The sequence below is a fragment of the Pituophis catenifer genome, unplaced genomic scaffold, assembly GCF_029215685.1.
Source record: "Pituophis catenifer annectens isolate HBS135680 unplaced genomic scaffold, rPitCat1.0.hap2 SCAF_1, whole genome shotgun sequence".
Classification (NCBI taxonomy): Eukaryota; Metazoa; Chordata; class Lepidosauria; order Squamata; family Colubridae; genus Pituophis; species Pituophis catenifer.
This window is the reverse complement of record NW_027256881.1, coordinates 236,636,572-236,655,011: the sequence shown is the minus strand read 5'-3', so window position 1 is coordinate 236,655,011 and position 18,440 is coordinate 236,636,572. Positions and strand designations below refer to the sequence as shown.

The window sequence follows — 18,440 nt, the reverse complement described above, 5'->3', positions numbered from 1 at the left end:
AGTAAGCTATGTGCTTCCGCATTCCTTTACATTCCTTCACACACTCCTTCCTTTGTTCTCTTGCCACGGCTGCCGGTTGCTGGAAAGCAGCTGGCCAGAATTATTTTCAAAATGTAGCAATTATCTTTCTTAGTTAGTGAGGTGTTTTATTTTCTTTATAACAAATAAATGAGTTTTATTAGAGAACTTTTCTTTGCGTTTCTTTTTCAGAATATTGCAACTTGGAGAAGCCTCGATCCATCCTCTAATTAAATCAGGGTGATTTGTCCCAGAGCCAAACATGGGATTAATCAATGCCCTGACAATGCTGCAGGCACAAAAAACTTCCAGTGCAATAACCAGGTACGGAGCTGTACGGGGAATACCTCTATGCTTACAGGAATTGAACTATTGAATGCTAAAACACTAAGTCCTTTTCTATATGTGAAAAATAGTGTGTGTATATGATAAAACTATTGCTGTCCCCAGAAGGAATCTAATCTAAATTCCTGAGGTCTTTGCTCCAAGCCCCTTACTCAGTTGCAAATATGCATCTCCCATTAGAACAAATGGCTGTATCTCTGTTGAGGCCTGTTTGAGGTTCTTACAGTTAAAATACTGGCTGAAACTAATATATGGAGGTGAGTTTCTAGCCCAGCATGTATTGATAGACAATCATAGTTTCCTATGGAGGAATAAAATTATATCTGACCTAGTTTACTAATCTGGTTTACTGTGGATTTATCCCCCAGTCTTTTTCTATGCTGGATTTGGGTAAAGTGTAGACTGAGGTCAAGCAGAAAAAAAATAAAACTTGATATGCAAAGGGATAGAGTTCATATTTCACATCATTATTATAATGAGTTCACACACCTGCTTTTTAAGATCCCCAAATATTTTTAGTGTATCCTCGGGCCCTAACATAGAACAATGCTTAAATTTGTGTGCCTGGATGCCCTGAGTTAATGTTGATGAGATAATTTAATGCAGCTTGCTATTAAGATCCTTCTGCATATTTTCAGACACTGAAATTAAGACAGTTGTGTGTGTACTCCTGAAATGAGCTATTTATCATTCGTGGAGGACCAAATTAATCATGAATTATTTGGTCTTGTTCCAGCAGGCAATTGTACATTTCCTGTTAAATGACCAGTATTATGAAGCTTCCTAAAAAGCGAGCAAATTTTGTGCTATAGCAATAGCTTTAGAAGTTGTTGGACATAGCCTACATATGCTTCATTTCTGTTATAATTTTTTTTTTAAAGTGGTATGGTTTGTATTTTATCTGTGTTTTAGTTTTAGTGTCTGTGAAGATAAATAATTTCTATCTATAGGAAAAATTGCATAATGATCACATCAAATATACATCTCTTTCTGTTGTACAATTTGAGTACAATTTTTGAAAAATCAGCTTAAGATGTAAACCACAGTAAGAGAAAGAAACATTAACCTCTAAAGAGAGGAAGTGCAGTTAGAGTGAGGAACTGAAAAAGTCTGTGCAAAGTACTGCCCTACACCCTCACCATCTTGCTCATTTCCCCTTCTATTACTCAACAAACCTGCTTCTCTACCAGAGATTCGAGTAAGAAGACCCAGTGGAAATAGGTCATGGATGATTTAGGTAAGTGATTCTTTTTTTTTTTTTAGTATAGCAAAAGAATAAGGACTGCAGAAATGGGTTTGTAATCGTACCGCAAAGAGTTTCATCTTATGCAGAATGGGAGAAACAGAGAAAACTGAAGAGGGCAAGGAGATCTTGAACACCAGGCAGAGGCTTTGTGCCTTTAGCTGCTGCTTGATGGGTATACATTAGTACAGTTCCCTCCTCAAACCATAATGGTTGGATTGCTGTAAACCACGGCAACCTATCTGGTTTCTGGTATAGAAAAAAGTGAATTCACATTAAAACAGAATGTTGAAGGAACCTAGAACCTAATTTAGGAGTAGAAACTGATGGTTTATCTGTATCTTTTTAATCAGGATTTTTTCTCTAAAAAATAATATTTTGAAATGTGATGATACGTAATACAATAAGTAGAAGATTATTTCAGCAGGGAAAAACACTATGTAAATTGTTAAAAGAACAAACATTTCATAATCAAAGTAGAACTAGGAAAATATAAAAATTATGTTTTTAAATTTGATCCTGCTAGGCTAGCCCTCACTTCCTCTGGCTCATCAGCTATTGCCACTAGTGATCAATAAAAATCACAGAGATTGGAGCCCCTCTAGCTATTTCTCTTGAAGTCTATAACATTTTACTACACACATTTTTCATGTTTTCAGCATGAAACAATAGAATTATTCCATCATAATATCTATCATTTTGTATCTACTTGTCCTTCGACCTTACATGCTAGTAGCCCTATGTACTAGTACAATTCTTTATATTTTTCTAAAAGATGAAAAGTGAATATAAATACCACTAACAATGACTTAACAGTATTTTAAAATGCAATTATTATATTAAAGAGGTTTAGTAAGGAAAAAAGTGCCATTCATCCTATTTCATTCCACCAAAATCATTTTGGAGTTAGCAATCAGCTGCATGATGTTATTGCTGGGCAAGGAGCCTATGATATGAAGATGAAACAAGCAGCCTTCATTAATCCAATTCTTGTCAGAAGGATTTTTTTACATTTCAATTTGATGAGTGCAATACGGTAGCAGCAGATCTTTGTTGCACCAGGGAATCCAGATCTGGTACAATTATTTATACCATTGTTAATACTGTGGTACAGAGAAGCAAAACAGTTCCTATAATCTCTGCACTCTTTTCTGAAGCTTGATCTCCAGTCAAGAACTAAAGTGCTCCATGCTAATTGAGATGAATACAATGGTCACGATAGTAAAAACTATAGAGATGTTGAGGAGAATAAACAAAAATCAAAGAACCAGCTTAGAACTGGTTATTTACTTATTACATTGTTTTCTATAACCACCCATTTTCCAAATTGTAACTCTGGGTAGTGCCCAGAGTTGGCACTCTCTGGGTTCTTTCAATTAAACATTTATTGAACTCTGGAAGTGCACCATCTCTGTAGTGGTTCCTCCCAGGTTTTGGATGGCTCCCATTCTGCTGTTGTTCACCAAAGTCATGAATACCTGGCCCTTCACCCAGGCCTTTGGTGAGAGACAGTAAGACCCCCTCACTTTATCATATTTGCCGTGTTTTATCTTTATCTTTTATTGATTTTTTGGGTAAGTAATTTCTTTAATTGTTGTGAGACACCCAGAACTGTTGAGTTGGGTAGCATACAAATTTAATACAAGTATTACTATTTTAAAATATTTTGATCCTACAATATATATGGATTTATAGGATTAATCATCACTTACACAAGAGAGTGTAGTTGCTACTTAGCCAGCATTTACAAGCCAGATCAGAATTTTACATTCTTTAGATGTGAGGATATATTATCAGAAGATTTCTTCAGTCTAAACAATAGCTGCAAGTCCTCATTTGAAGTAATCAGAAATAACTGAAAAGAAGAACTTGTCAGTCAGGGATTTATTGATATATAAAAGTGATTTGATAACATCCACATGTGTGTCTCAATCAATATATCAACACTCAAGCCACCAGTATATGTGTTTACAAGGGTCTTTCAGTCTAAAACAGACAAACAGGTTAAATTTGCAAGTATGTAGTTTATATATTTTTCCTGTTTCTAGCTTTTCATTGTGTCTTCACACATGAAAGGATGACGTTAACCTTAAAGTTGTTTGGCATATACATAAACAGTAGTCTTATGATTAGAAAGAGATGTCCGATTTTAAATATTGTGAAAAGGCAGCAGATGGTTGTTTAATGCTTATCCTAATTTTTAATGCCAGTCATTTTAAGGCTGGCCCATGGAATTAATTGCCAATAAAAATAGGACCAACTTTGGCTTGGTCTTGGAGAGTTGTCTTGGATGGGTGTGTCCAAGGCAGTAGAAGGGCAAGATATTATTTTATGATGTCTGTTTCTATGACATTGTGAAGGGGTAAGCCAGATATCAGAAAACCATATTTTAAAGTGTGGGGGAAATGGTATGTGTGATTGGATAAAAAACCAGATGATCAAAAGGTATCTTGAGGAAGCAGAAATGATGAAGAGACTTTTAAAGAAGTTGCCCATTGACAAGGAAAGTGTTTTGCCAGTGGGAGGAGAAGCTACTATCTGGCTGAATTGCAAGAAGAGACAACGAACACAAGCTAATTGTGAAGAGAGGATGTGAAGAATAATCCCTGGAAGCACAGAGGAAACATAGCTCTGAGAAGATTACATATATATACTTATATAAGATTTGTATGTGTTTACCCGCACACAAACAGAAAAACACAAGAGAAAATTGGTTTATTGGTTTAAACAATAAAGAGGCCATTTAAAACAGGGACATATTTTTTAATGTGTCATTTCACATATTCTCTTAACTTCAGAACAAGGGGCCATGAATTAAAAATATAATGGTATTTAAAATTCAGATATTAATGTGCAACCAAAATATCCTCCGAACCTATAAAGCAATCTGCGCTCAGACCTTAAGATAGGATTAGATAAAAATCTTTTTTTAAAAAAGCATGCATTCTGTTACTGAGAATGGAAATGTTCTGTGACTATAGTGGTGTTTCCTTTTCTGAGAAAATGTTGTAAACAAGCACATTTACTTTTTATATTTTTGGCTAAGGCAGTGCTATCAGTCGTCAAGATAATTCTCTCACTGAAATATTTTAATTTTTTTCATGGATTGTATCTTTTACATAGTTTTAAAAACTATATTGACAAGACTTAAAAGGAACTCTGTGTGGATGCTAAATTTTATTGCCTCTCTTTCTTTCTTTTTTCTACAGGATTATAGTAATTTGGGATTTCCATCCCTTGGTTATACTTAGCTTTTAGATCCACCTTTTTCTGTGAATACACTCACTCTGGGAAGGATAGAATAATCCCTAAATCGATGAGCAATTCTTTTTTGCCTCTCTGTTACAAGATATAGTTTGGTGTTTTCTATAGTGGTAGCAGTCTGGAATAGCAAGAGGTCTTTTCCTCCACTCCTGTTTGCCCCAGCCTAGGTCATCATAGATCAAGGAGACATTTGATAGCAATATTGTAGTTTTACAAATGCAATAGAGTTATTTTTCTGCTAAAGAACTCACAGTGAGATGGGATGCACATACCAAAGGGCTTGCAGAAAACTAAGACAAAAAGACAGATGTATTTGAACCATATAATGCTTTTATTTAGATGCTTTGTTGGCAGAACTGGAACAAACCACACAGAGTCTGACTGTGAATGACTCAGACCCAACTGTTTGCTTTCTTCTGGAGCGCGACAACAAACCAAAACCAGCAGCAACAACAACAGAAAGCCATTTAACCCAATACCACAAATTAACACCTGAAGAAGCAAAAAAGGTATTTTTCTTAAACTATATAAGTCTTAGGAAGCTACAAATTATGAAAGGAAGTGCTCACAAATTTGACCCTATTAGAAAATTCATTCCAGCCCTTGGCTCATCCCTGTTCTGATATATAACAGATTCTTTATTGGATAGTCCGTTTGCTTGCCTTTCTCTCCCAATTTGTATCTGGAACATAGTTGACCATTACAACATGTAGAAGAACTGGTTCCAGAATGGAAGATGATAGTTTAGAGGCTGCTTTAGAAGTACTGGGCAGTGCAACATTTTCTGAATGGTTGTAGTTATCAGCACGATAATAACCAGAAATCGAGCATTTTCTTCAGGGACTTTGGGTATAGGCAGTATTCTTACACGTATCTGCTATATATATATATTTCCAGGTAGAACCAGCATGCAATGTTCAAACCCATAAAGAAGATGCAGATAATATTTACAGGTAACTTATTACAGAAAAAAATAAACATTATCTTTTAATTATACTACTGTTTTGCATTTCATGTCTTCTAAAGCTGTATCACTGTCCTCACTTGTCTATGCTTGAGTAAAGAAATTAGAACGATCGATTTCCTTATAAAAGCTCACTTCCAAACTGTAATATGACATTTTAAGCAGTTTCCCATGGACGTCCTAAGGACATTTACCTAAGGACATTTACCAATGTAAGTATGGCTGCTTTTTACCCAATAGATGGGTCATTATCTATAGGTTGGAGTTACCAAGGGATATTTTGCATTTTGATAGAACATTGAAGGAAATGGAGCTTGCCCAATCAAAAAATGTGTGCCAGAGTGTGTATAGCCAGTTATTCTATATACACAAAAGTTTATCAATTCTCCCTAGCCATTAATTCCAGGTTACTCACAATCAGCTTCTAGTAGGATGCTACAATCAAGTCACTTTATTTTAGTTTCTGTTAACATCATCAAATGGTTATAACAATGTCACTAATTTTCAAAACAGGGAATCAAGTTGGTATTTTAAGTAACATTTAAACAGGAGGAATATTTATCTGTACGGTACTCACAAGGCTGAATGTAAATATATCCTGAGTCAGAAATATAAAGCTCTGGAAATTATTCATCCTTATTTCCAAGAACCCTGGGTGATTTAGTATATAATGTAATTTTTGGCTTGCAGAGTGGGTGAAAATTATATTGGAAAAAATATTTTATTATCATCCGTATAATATACACTTATGCTATCTAACCGGAAAATTTTAGGGTGACTTAAAATTAACAAATTAGCTCAGACATTAGCATAAAAGTTGAGTGTTGCAACTCAAAAATTTTTCTTCATAGTGAAAGTTTCAACTGCTTTATGAAAGGAATATTTTGATTTGCCAGTTCATCACTTAAGAATGATGAGCAAAAAGATAGATGAATTAAATGACATGAAAATGTGTGGTCTCCATATATTGCATTAAATTTCTACAGCCTTTCACAAATTGGACTGTCTTATACATGCATGCAATCTATCAGTACTTTATAGAAAATGGGAAGTCGGTAAGAGGACAGGCAGAATTATTGCTTGCCTAATACTAATACAGTAGAACAGCAAATAAATCACAGTTTTTGCCATTCATAAATTTGAGTCATATTCTGAGATGAACTTTGAGGCCAATAAGTAAATAACTGAAATAGTGGGTTGTTGTTTTTTTGAGAAGGTATTATACGTATATAATGACAGATAGAATGATAGTATATGCAAGAATTTAAAGATTTACTTTTTCATTCCTTTCACTTGGTTGATCATACATATTTTTATTTTTTATAGCAAAGTTTTACCTCCGCAGCCAACTGTGTCCTCCTCATCTTCTACCTCAGTTGCTCAGGAACTGGATGATATTTTGGCTTGCTTAGGAACAATCCAGTCCAAGGTGAATAATGGGATTGTAGCTTAAATACCTTTTGAAATGAAAACTGTTTATACAGAGTATAACAAACTCACAATTCTAGAAGTTGAAGTCCACACATGGAGTTGCCAAGGTTGAAAAACACTGGCAAATAAATTAAGGAAAGATGGAGCTTGTCTACATTAAAGTCAGCTTGCCTGCTTCAAATTCATATTGACAGGAAAAAATCATAAAGGGAGAGTACAGGGTTTAAAAATACTTAGGAAGTGAGACTGGAGGCTATCATGAGTAGTATTATTCTGAATGTCTTTAAATTATTTCTCACGTGGTTGTGTATATTATCATATGCTTCTGTGTATATCTAGTATATTTTATGATTGCATGTTGTTCTTGGCTTTTTTTTTTTCTTGGTCCTGCATCTTTGATCACCCTGCAGCCTCCCTGATTGCCTATGTTTCAGATCTGGAAAAGAACTGTGGGAAATGGTTTTCATAATATCGTTTGGGGGTGTAGTTTGAGCATAGGAAGTTAAGGGAGCTAAAAGCCTTGTGCAGTTGAATTGTACAAAATAAAAAAGAACATGTTTAAGAACCATGTCCTTACAGTATTACATAATTAAGAGTTCGTAGATTTGCCATTCAAATAGAAAAGCATGATTCTGTTTGTTCCAAACATTTTTTTCAGGAAAGAAAAAAAAATGGGGATATATATATGAGAATTATATGTCATCGAAAATGTTTTATAAAAGTGTGTGAATGTTGCAGATTAATAGGTCAATAAATACCTGTCCTGGAAGCAGAGAAAGCTACACAAAAAGATAGAGATTGCAAATTATTTATTCTCCGGTAGGTCTCAGATGGCCTGGCCACTTCTGGTCAGTCAACTTCAGCAGAAGGGAACACCACTGACAACCTAGACAGCATGTTGAAGAGTTTGACTCATGATATGCAGGACCTTGGCGTTGCTACTGTGCCTAAGGGTAACTGTGCCTCTTGCCATAAACCTATTGCTGGAAAGGTAAGCATGGGGATGGATCTAGCTATCTGCTCTTTCTACCATTCTCAGTCTCACCAAGGTTGCTATAATCAATTGCTTATTTGTCACACTTTTAAACTGCATGACATCTATAATTAAGAAGGCAAATTAGAATTTTTTCTTTTGCAATCACTGAGAATCTTTATGTCTTAGCCTAAAGAGCTTCTGTTGCTCGCTAAGCCAATGAGGGGCGCTTGATGTAAAACAGAGCATCTTTGAGAATGTGTAGCTTCTGTTTGAGAGAGTCTGCACTGTAGAGAGTGAAGTATCTTTATCCAATGTCTTCAACTAATCCTTTAATGAATTCTAGGTAATTACAGCTCTGGGAAAGATATGGCATCCTGAACACTTCACATGCGCCCATTGTGGAAAAGAAGTGGGCTCCCGGCCATTCTTTGAGCGGGACAATAAAGCTTACTGCCAAGAAGACTACCATCAGCTCTTCTCTCCTCGCTGTGCTTACTGTACGGCACCCATCCAGGAGGTATGTTTCACTGTTTCTGCCTTCTGGTAATCAACTTCCTTCATAACACTTCCCAAGCATTAGCTATGTGAGGCTAAAGACAAAACGATGCCACCCTCCCTGTTCCATGTACCAAAGATACATTTGTCGTATATAATATTATTCCAGTAAAGCTTTTTTTTTTCTTTACAGAAAATCATAACAGCTATGGATCAGACTTGGCACCCTGAGCATTTCTTTTGTACACATTGTGGGACTGTTTTTGGCGATGATGGTGCGTCATTATTTCTCAAAGTTCCTGGCTTAGCTTTTGCCAGCTTGTTTAATGTCTTTATCTATTGGTATAAATATAATCCAGGTAGATGAATGTGAAACATTTCCGAGTAGAAGAATTCTTAGCCCCAAACATCTCATTCCAACTCTGCGGGAAGTCATTCAATATTATACACAAGCCAAGAAAAATTTCAGGAGGTGCTGTATGTGAATTTGCAAATAAGGAAATGGATGCAGAATTTTTAAAGATAGAAAATGCCACTAGAAAAGTTGCCAGTAGGATGGAGTAAGGAATCTTGTTGAAAGATGCAAACATGGCTGTGAATAAATGTATGCTTCTGGCTGCATTTGTTATATAGAAGTCAGAATTTGGTATATCAAGAGAAATATAAAAATGATGGATGCAGAGAAAATGGGGTACTTACATCTACAAGAAAACAAGAAAAGATTGGATCAAGGAAGAATGAATGAAGAAGTGAGTGAATGGATGGATGGATGCTGAATGAATGTGGATTGGATTAAAAAATGAGAGTACTAAAGTAGTACGGTACCTTAGGCGGTTCAGTTATACAGAGAGAAAAAATGAGGGCTGAACTGTAAAGCAAATATGTGAAGGAAGAGTGACTGCACTGAAAAAAGGAGAAGTAAGAAAAAGTGCGGTTGGATGGAGTCAATAAGTGTTTCTAAAGAGGAGGTGGAATCCTTAAAGAACAAAAAGTAGTGGCTGAAGCTAAGTACGGATTTGATGGAAGGATAGAAGGTTCACAAGGCTAGAAAGTGTGAAGGCGTCATAAATGATGTCAGTATAAATTGGCTGCAACTTGTTTCCTTTCATTTATCTCATGCATTTAATGTTTTTGGCTTATTATTTCTTATGTTTTTTCTTCATGTCGTATCATGTTGTTTGATGATAGAAGAGAATATTTGTAGCTCAGATTTGAACTGCGGGGTCCTCTCTGAGCTTGATTGTTTTCTTGCAGACGTTTTATTATCAAACTAGATAAAGCACTGATGAAGTTACCTGATTTGATGATGAAACATCTGCAAGAAAACTACCGAGCTCAGAGAATACCAAGGACCCCACCATACTGTCTGCCTTCTAAGGAAATGGCATGATATGTATGCATGTATGTATGGTCACTCAGGTAATAGTAGTTTTCTTCTAATGGATGCCAGTATCATAGTTTTCTTTGAATGCGTTTTATCTCTCCTGAGTGTAAGCTGATACACAGAGCATTAGAGGGGAGCACTGATTAAAGTGTTTCAATTTCATTTTTCCTGGGTAGCATGCTGCAAATAATTGTTTTTTTTTTCCTGCTTGACAAACAACAATCAGAAAAGCATCAGCACACTCACCGTGGGATTTGATCACGTATGAGCACTAATAGGACACCAGTAATTAGCTCCTAGTGGATCTCTGAGCCCATATCAGTAAAACTTGGGTCCCCGAGCTCCTAATTAGAACTAAAATGCAAAAAGTTTTACAGGCCAATTTAGAGATGAGTTGGATTCTAACTAAATTAAGTCTTTTAGGCAACCCAAGGGCACTATTCTTTCTTTCTTGGCCATGTGGGAGAATTTCCCCTGAGCACTGCTCACAGTTATTGCTTCATGCTTTTAGAAGCATGAACTTTATTGCATTGGCAGCAGTTTCTTCATCTTTGGTGTGGTGACTCAGATTCCAATGCAATAACTGCTTTGTGCAATTAAGGGTTGTTCTCTCTTGAAACATGTAAGAATTGCAGAAGTTTAGCAAAGCACTAGCTGACCCCACGGTGAACCAAATTATATTTTTACTCAATATGAACGGTAACAAGCTGGCTGGTGGCATGAGCAGGCTTGATTTGTCTAAACAATTATCCTTCTCTTCGTGGCTGTGGCACAACTGATTGTTAATTCAACTAGATTGTTAATTCTGATTCGGCAGGAGAAACTTTTTTTTAATCAAGTTTATTTATTTTATCTTAGCATGTTTTATAAAGAGCAATAATGTAGTCCTTGATTTAGGACCATAATTGAGCCCAAAACTTCTGTTGCTAAGCGAGACAGTTGTTAATTGAGTTTTGCCTCATTTTACAACCTTTCTTGCCACAGTTGTTAAGTGAATCACTGCAGTTCAGGGGTGGGTTCTACTTACCTTTACTACCAGTTCGCAACGGGACCACACACTAACCCTAACCCTAACACTACACAATCTTAGTAACTGAGGGGAAAACTTGTTCACTCTAACCTTATAAGAATATTCTATAATCTTCCTGAAGCCTTAATAGAAAAGTAAATCAATTTATCAAGAATGAGATCAGTATAGGGAGACTAAGCAAATTCACTGGAAACAATGTATAGATGCCTTTCTAGAGATTGTGGAGTCCAAAAGAACCTTTATAAATAATTATCTACCTAAAAAACCCTACACTGCACTGTCTGCAAACAAACTGCTATAAAATATCCCAAGCATTTCAGTAGGTAAGATTGGTAACAAACAAAACAATTTACTTTGTTAGCAGCAATCTGTAGCTTTCACTTCCAAATTCTATATAAGGAAGTATAGATAAATATACCCTTGAGTTGATCTACATGGAAACAGCTATGCATTTTTCTTAACCACAGTACCAAAAGACAGTTGTCATTGCTTTTTAGAATATTCTTCAATTTCTCGGTTTAATCTAAAAAGTAAATATTTAGCAAATTGAGTTGAACTCCTGATGACTGTATTCTTTTGAGGCCTGGAATATCTGGGTAGATTCTCACTCAAATATTAACCATACTAATATTTCTTAGACAAGTTCAGCCAGGTATTGCACCAGAGGAGAGAGAGTAAAGTTTAGAGGAAATCAAACTGCATATGTTCCCAATATCAAGCTCTATCTTTAATGGCTTCTCATTTAAAACTCATCCCTGTTTTTGCTTCAAAATCTTTTTTTTTTTAAATCCTCCACTTTTCTGCATCATAGCAATTTGCCTTTACTGGGGTACCCATGGTGATTTTTTCTTTAAGCTATGTGAGGAATTTAGACTTTCTTGAAACAGAGCAAATCTAAAAATCTAAATGTTCATGTTTATCTATTTTGTGTGAAAGATAAGGGGGCAGAACTTAATGTTCCAGAATTCTGTCTAGAATGGTTCATCTGCACTGATAATAGATTTGTTCTTGGGCTCACTTCTTGGAATCCTCTCGTGGTCATAACAGCAAATCTTTTAGCCTTTACTTATTGGTCCAGTAACTTTCCTCTTAAACTCTCTGATATAATCATCTCATGAAAAGCACCAACTCTGATCTTAGAGCCTCCTGTTGAAAATATTTGTCACATAACGTCTTGTGAATGCACTTTCGTTATTATAATTTTTGTAAATTAACATATGTATTAACAGATTCACAGCATGCTTGTATTTTATGTTCAAACAAAGTATTTCATTCTAGTACAATGTAAAACCTTTATCTAGAGCAGAATTGGCTTGTAAAAAGGGGCCTGCTTTTATTCTAGAAAATATAAAGCTCCACCATACTCACAAGGGTGCAGGAAAGCATATCGGCACCATTTTCTTTGTCCAGTTTGGTCGCTAATTCATAGAATGTATAGAAATCCCTCCGTACTGAGTTTATATACATATATATATATATGTTACACAGACTCTCTCCATACATTGGCAAAAATTAGATCTCAGAACATCCTGAGTTATACTGCTCCACAGAGATCTGAGATGTCATTTTTGCCAATTTATTCCACCTTTTCTGTTGCATCTTAAAAGCTACTCCAGAGATTTGAATTATAATATTTTTATTAAGCTATGCAATAAAATAATACATAAAAATAATTATTAACCAATCATTTGTTATTATTAATCAATTAATCAATAATTAATAAAGTCATTTAAGACTTGAACTAGAAAACCTCCAAGGTCCCTTCCAACTCTGTTATTCTGTGTTCTGTAAATCAATATTATAATTAAGTCTTTAAACCTTAAAAAACAGTAGAAATATTTAGTCATCTGTCTGTCTATCTCAGGGGTCCCCAAAGTTGGCAGCTTTAAGACTTGTGGACTTCAACTCCCAGAATACTCCAGCCAGCTAATTCTGGGAGTTGAAGTCCACAAGTCTTAAAGCTGCCAAGTTTGAAGACCTCTGGTCTATTTAGTAGTTATTTCTGGTATAAGGAAAGTAACTATCCAAGGTAGATTCTAGATGGAGATTCCTGGCTACCTTTGGCTGAGAAACTCAGTCCTTATCAGTCTGGCACCACGGCATACCTTCTCTGACTGTGAGTGGAGGCTCATCTGGAAATAGAGATTAAAGGGTGTGACAATAACATAGGGACAGTTTCATTGCTCATCATACAGACACTGAAGTACAGCCATATGTGGCCATTTTGGACACTTTCTTCCCAGGAAGCAATCAAGCTATCATTATTCAAAACCTCCAGCAAACAAATAGAATTAGAGCACATGTGATCATAGTCATAATATTATATCCAACCTATTACCAAACTCTTTGCCCACTACTCTCCATTCATCATTTCTAGCCACAGCTATTCCATTATAGATGTTATATTTAGAACTAGACTTTTAAATTTATAAGTCATTCATGCGTGCATTAAACATGTATTGCTTCCTTTATTATATATTGTAGAATGCCACAACCTGTTTTTAATTTTTTAATGTTTAATATTCTGTAAAGCAAAAACAACAAGAATATAAAATAACAATGCCAAATTGTCAACATTCAATCATAGGTTACATAACATTCAATTTATCAGTAGAAGAGTTATTATTAGAAGCACAATTTACTGTACATAATCTTTCCAGAACCAATAAAAACGTGATTCATCAATTAGCGAAATCAGCATTCAAATTTTATCGGTCACTTTTTCCATAAGAACAATTGACCATACTTTTGCATGCCAATTATTCAATCACAGGTTATCTAGAAATTTCAGTTTTGAGCAACTTTCAATTCTGCAGCCAGGAGTAAGAATACAATTAGCTCCTTTTTATTTAGAGTTATCGCCCTCAAAAATATGTAGTAATCGCAACTCTTGAACGCATTCTATTTTTTGTTCAATTATTATTCTAACTTAAATAGTATCGTCCAATAATTCACCTTTTTACAAGTCTACCACACTGATAAAAATGTTCCTTTCTGATTCCAAGCCCTATAACAATTTGATGAATGACTATGGATCATTCATGCGAGTTTAGTTAGAGTTAAATGCCAGTGATGTAATATCTTCTACTTCATTCTTTGTATGGAAGCTAATAGAAAACCATTAATTATATATTCCTTTCTACCAGTCTCTTAAGTCTCCATCTCTCTATCCTTCTCCTTCTGTCTCCACCCTGTTTCTTCCTGCCTTTATGGCAAAACATTCACTCCTGCAATTTGTAAGAACTCATAAAAAGAACTACATGTCAAAATAGTTCTCACTTTGACAACTAAGATCTTTAACAGATCAATGTTCAACTAGTCTGAAGATCAGGGACCCTAATTAAAGAGTCTCTCCCTTCCTAATGCTTTTCCAAGCAAAGAAATAGCATACCTTTGTGTCTGTGTGACGAATTCACTGTTTTTAATTATTATGTTCCCAAACCTTCTTCTGTAGGTTTCCAGGTAAAAGATGGAAAGCCATACTGCCAGAAAGATTTCGAGAGCATTTTTTCTCCCAAATGCAGAGGCTGTGATCGTCCTGTGATGAATCAATATTTGTCAGCTCTGAATGCCGTATGGCATCCCGAATGTTTTGTGTGCAGAGTAAGTATGTGGAATCACCCAGAGTTAGTATCTGTTTGGGTAGCTGGTAGTTATGGGACACTTAAGTGGTGGGATTTGGCTTAGTGGTACATCCAATATTTAAGGGGCTCCAGATAGACTTTGGTTACAGCCCCTGCATATAATTAGACTTCTTAAATGCCAGCTAATTGATGTGTGATTTGTACCTTGATATTAGGAAATCTCTCAAACTAAAAATATTAAAATCTGATATTAAACCTGTGCCACAAACCATGTGTATATTTTTATGTGCGTACACACATACCTACACGCATACACATGCACACATACACATATAAACACACTATCCAAATATTGATGATAGCAAGTTAATTTTGTTAAAAGTGGAAGAGAACACTGCAACACAATTTGAACTTCATATTAGGAAAAAGTGGGCCTATTCTTAAGTGTCCTTATGTTGACCTGGATACTTGCATTGAAAAACCTTGGGCAGGATTAGCTGTTTTTGTAACAGTTCCACTTCTGTCCTGGATGGGTTTATGTTTCAAACATAATTCCAAGAAGAAAATAATGAATTAGGAAAAAAAAACAGCCAAAGTTATTTATTTTAAATAGTAGCGAACTAGTAATCAGGGTGCCTTTGCCTAATGCAGCACTGGAAAGAATCTAACCATATGCCAATCTCAGAAATATTTTTATACCCTGACACAGGCTCCTTTCCTCTATTTTCAGGATTGTTTCTGCAGTTTTACTGATGGTTCTTTCTTTGAACTGAATGGTCAGCCATACTGTGAGCTTCACTTCCATCATCACCAGGGAACAGTGTGCCATGGTTGTGGAAAACCTATCGTTGGACGGTGCGTCAGTGCCATGGGACACAAGTTTCACCCAGAGCACTTTGTTTGTGCCTTTTGCCTTACTCAGTTGCACAATGGTATTTTTCAGGAGCAGAATGGTAAAACCTACTGTCACTCTTGCTTTAAAAAACTCTTCGTTTAACTTAGAAATATGGGAAACATTACTCTTCCCAAGAACGTTGTTGCAAAACAAAAAATAAGACGGCAATCCCAGGACACTTCCTTGGTGTATAGAGCTTCCTGAGATTTTCTTTTGAGTAAAAAAACCACAAAATTAGGCAACATTAAATATAAATATGGCAATTTGCCCAATATTGTAACACACTGTTATACTTTAATGTTTTCAAATTAACCAACTGTTAGGTATGTAGCTTTTGTGTTGAATTTAAATAACTTTACTAGAATTCATTATCTGGAGATCTGGGCTTTTTTTAGAAATACCGGTATTAAGAGCATATATAAATGTTTTTTGAGGTTTTTTTCAGTTGATAAGAACAAGTTGGTTTTTTAACACATACTGTATTCATCTGCAGAAAAATCTTTCATTATTTCTATAATTTTTGTAACTAATAGCAGAGATCTGATGTCTTGAAGTAGATATATTGCAAATTACAGAAAATTTTTCAAAAGCCACTTGGGCTTACTTCCTGATCAGGGTGGATAAAACTGTTCTGAGTAGGATAATCTCATTTAAAATTTTATTTAGATGACAAAGGGAAGCTATGCCGATGCATCTTGAAATCAGTGGCTTTTTAACGCTAGACTTGTGCAAAATTGCACATTCAATGCAAATATAGTCTGTGGAGTAAACGATATGGAATCTTTGTATTTCTCCCTGTGCTACACCGTTTACATCTTGCCCATCCAATGCTGCTCATTCTGAATGGCTCTGGCAGCAGTGTTCCATTAAGGTATCTTTTATATAAATGTTCTGAAGTCTCTTGCCAGATTATTTGAATATTTATCTTCCCCTTAATCTTCTTAAGTTTTCATACACACTATGATAAAGAATGTCTTTGTTTTCATTATCTTGCTTATAAACAATTAAATAATACTTAAAGAAGAATAAATTTTATTGTTGGTCATGAAATTTTGTGTGTTTGATTTTTAAAACTACAGTATTTGCATGCAAATCTGGTTGATGCTGATTAGCATAAAAATAAGATAAGATTTCTACTATGTTACTATTAGAGTTGGCTTTAACAGGACAAATTTATTTAAAAAATAAAAGTAGAAATGAAAGATATGGAAAAGATTAAAAATATTAAAAAGAGCCTTGGTGGTGCAGCAGACTAAAGTGCTGTTAAGTAGCACCAGCTGCCTGCAATTACTGCAAGTTCAAATCTCACCAGGCTCAAGGTTGACTCAGCCTTCCATCCTTTCGAGGTAGGTAAAATGAGGACCCGGATTGTGGGGGCAATAAGCTGACTTTGTATAAAAAAGAACACCACTTGGGGGGGGGGGGCGAAAGCCCTACTAAGCAGGTATATACAAAAGTATGAAGGCTATTGCTTAACTCATTGTAAGCCGCCCTGAGTCTCCGGAGAAGGGCGGCATATAAATCGAACCAATAAATAAATAAATAAATAAATAAATAAATAAATAAATAAATAAATAAATAAATAAATAAATAAATAAATGATGCAATAATTCAGTGTTAACAAGAGAACAAATGTAAACTTTAAATATAAAAGCAGAATCAATCACTGCATATCCTAATGGAAACAGAGTGTCACAAAGTGCATGATGGCATTCTTCAAGAAGTTGTTGAAATATTAAATACACACAATTTGTATTTGTTTTATATAAATTATAAATAAAATTAAATCCAAGTAAATTCACCCAGCTTGCGTAATGTGATATAAAGATGTTCCATTTCCTTTTTGCCATGGGCATATTCTCATAGTGGAACCTCAATCTCCCATGTTGAGGTGGGCTGAAGCCACTTACATGTTCCAGCTTGTAAGTTGATAGTTTCTTCTTTATTATGCTTTGCAAAGCTAATTCTGAACATATTGCACTACCTTCTAGAGCAGTGATGGCTAACCTTTCTACCATCGCGTGTCAGGAAGAGGGGTTGGAGGAGGTTCGCGCACGCATGTGCCCACACCCATAATTCTATGTGCCCTGGCCTGTGCATGCGCGCGTCACTCCCCCTCCCCCCTGCTCCTAGAAAGGCTCTGGAGGCTGGGGACAGCAAAAAACATCACTTCCTGTTCAACCAGGCCTCTGGAGGGCCTCCGAGGGGGTGGGAAAGACTGTTTTCGCACTCCCCAGATGCATAGAGAGGATCTGGAGCCAGGTGAGAAAGAAAAACAGGCCTTCCCCACCCCTCGAGGCCCTCCGGAGGCAGGAAACACCCTGTTTCCCTACTTCTCGTGGGCCCGGAAGGCCCGAAAATCAGCTGGCCGGTGCATATGTGTACGCCGGAGCTGAGCTGGCATGCCAGGCAACATGGCTCCGCATGCCGCCTGTGGCACGCATGCCATAGGTTCGCCATCACGGTTCTAGAGTATTCAAGGCATTTGAACTAGTTATATAGACCCAGGCAATTGACTCTTTGAGACAGAGAAAGGGCAAATAGAATAGGCTTTTGACTTCCAAAATTATTGCTTTCAAAATATTGAGAACAGGATGGACAACAAAGAAATAATGTGAAGAAGCTACATTAACTGTATCTTATTGTTCTACACCTTGATCACAATTGGTCTAAAACTTTCTACACAGAATACATTTAAAATTTTTGCTACACTGGGATTCCACAGGAGAACTGTTTTTATACTAGGCATGTCTAGTATAAAAGAAGCCTTCCCTGGACCCGGCTGTATTAAGAAATTATCATCCTGTCTCC

The 18,440-nt window shown here is 35.9% G+C and overlaps 1 protein-coding gene across 1 annotated transcript; it reads left to right on the top strand.

The window, feature by feature from the left end:
- The first annotated feature begins 1,545 nt into the window (after positions 1-1,545).
- LPXN (leupaxin) lies at positions 1,546-16,608 on the top strand. Its single transcript, XM_070957263.1, has 9 exons — positions 1,546-1,600; positions 5,210-5,379; positions 5,768-5,823; positions 7,161-7,263; positions 8,089-8,256; positions 8,585-8,758; positions 8,930-9,011; positions 14,605-14,753; positions 15,465-16,608. Exons 1-9 carry the CDS (start codon positions 1,588-1,590, stop codon positions 15,729-15,731), a joined length of 1,182 nt encoding a protein of 393 aa, XP_070813364.1. The 5' UTR covers positions 1,546-1,587; the 3' UTR covers positions 15,732-16,608.
- Positions 16,609-18,440: the final 1,832 nt, after the last annotated feature.

Bases quoted from the DNA above. Each gene is read 5' to 3' on its own strand.
- LPXN (XM_070957263.1), top strand. The intron at 8,257-8,584 runs GTAAGCATGGGG...AATGAATTCTAG, and splicing joins ATAAACCTATTGCTGGAAAG to GTAATTACAGCTCTGGGAAA. The intron at 8,759-8,929 runs GTATGTTTCACT...TTTTCTTTACAG, and splicing joins GTACGGCACCCATCCAGGAG to AAAATCATAACAGCTATGGA.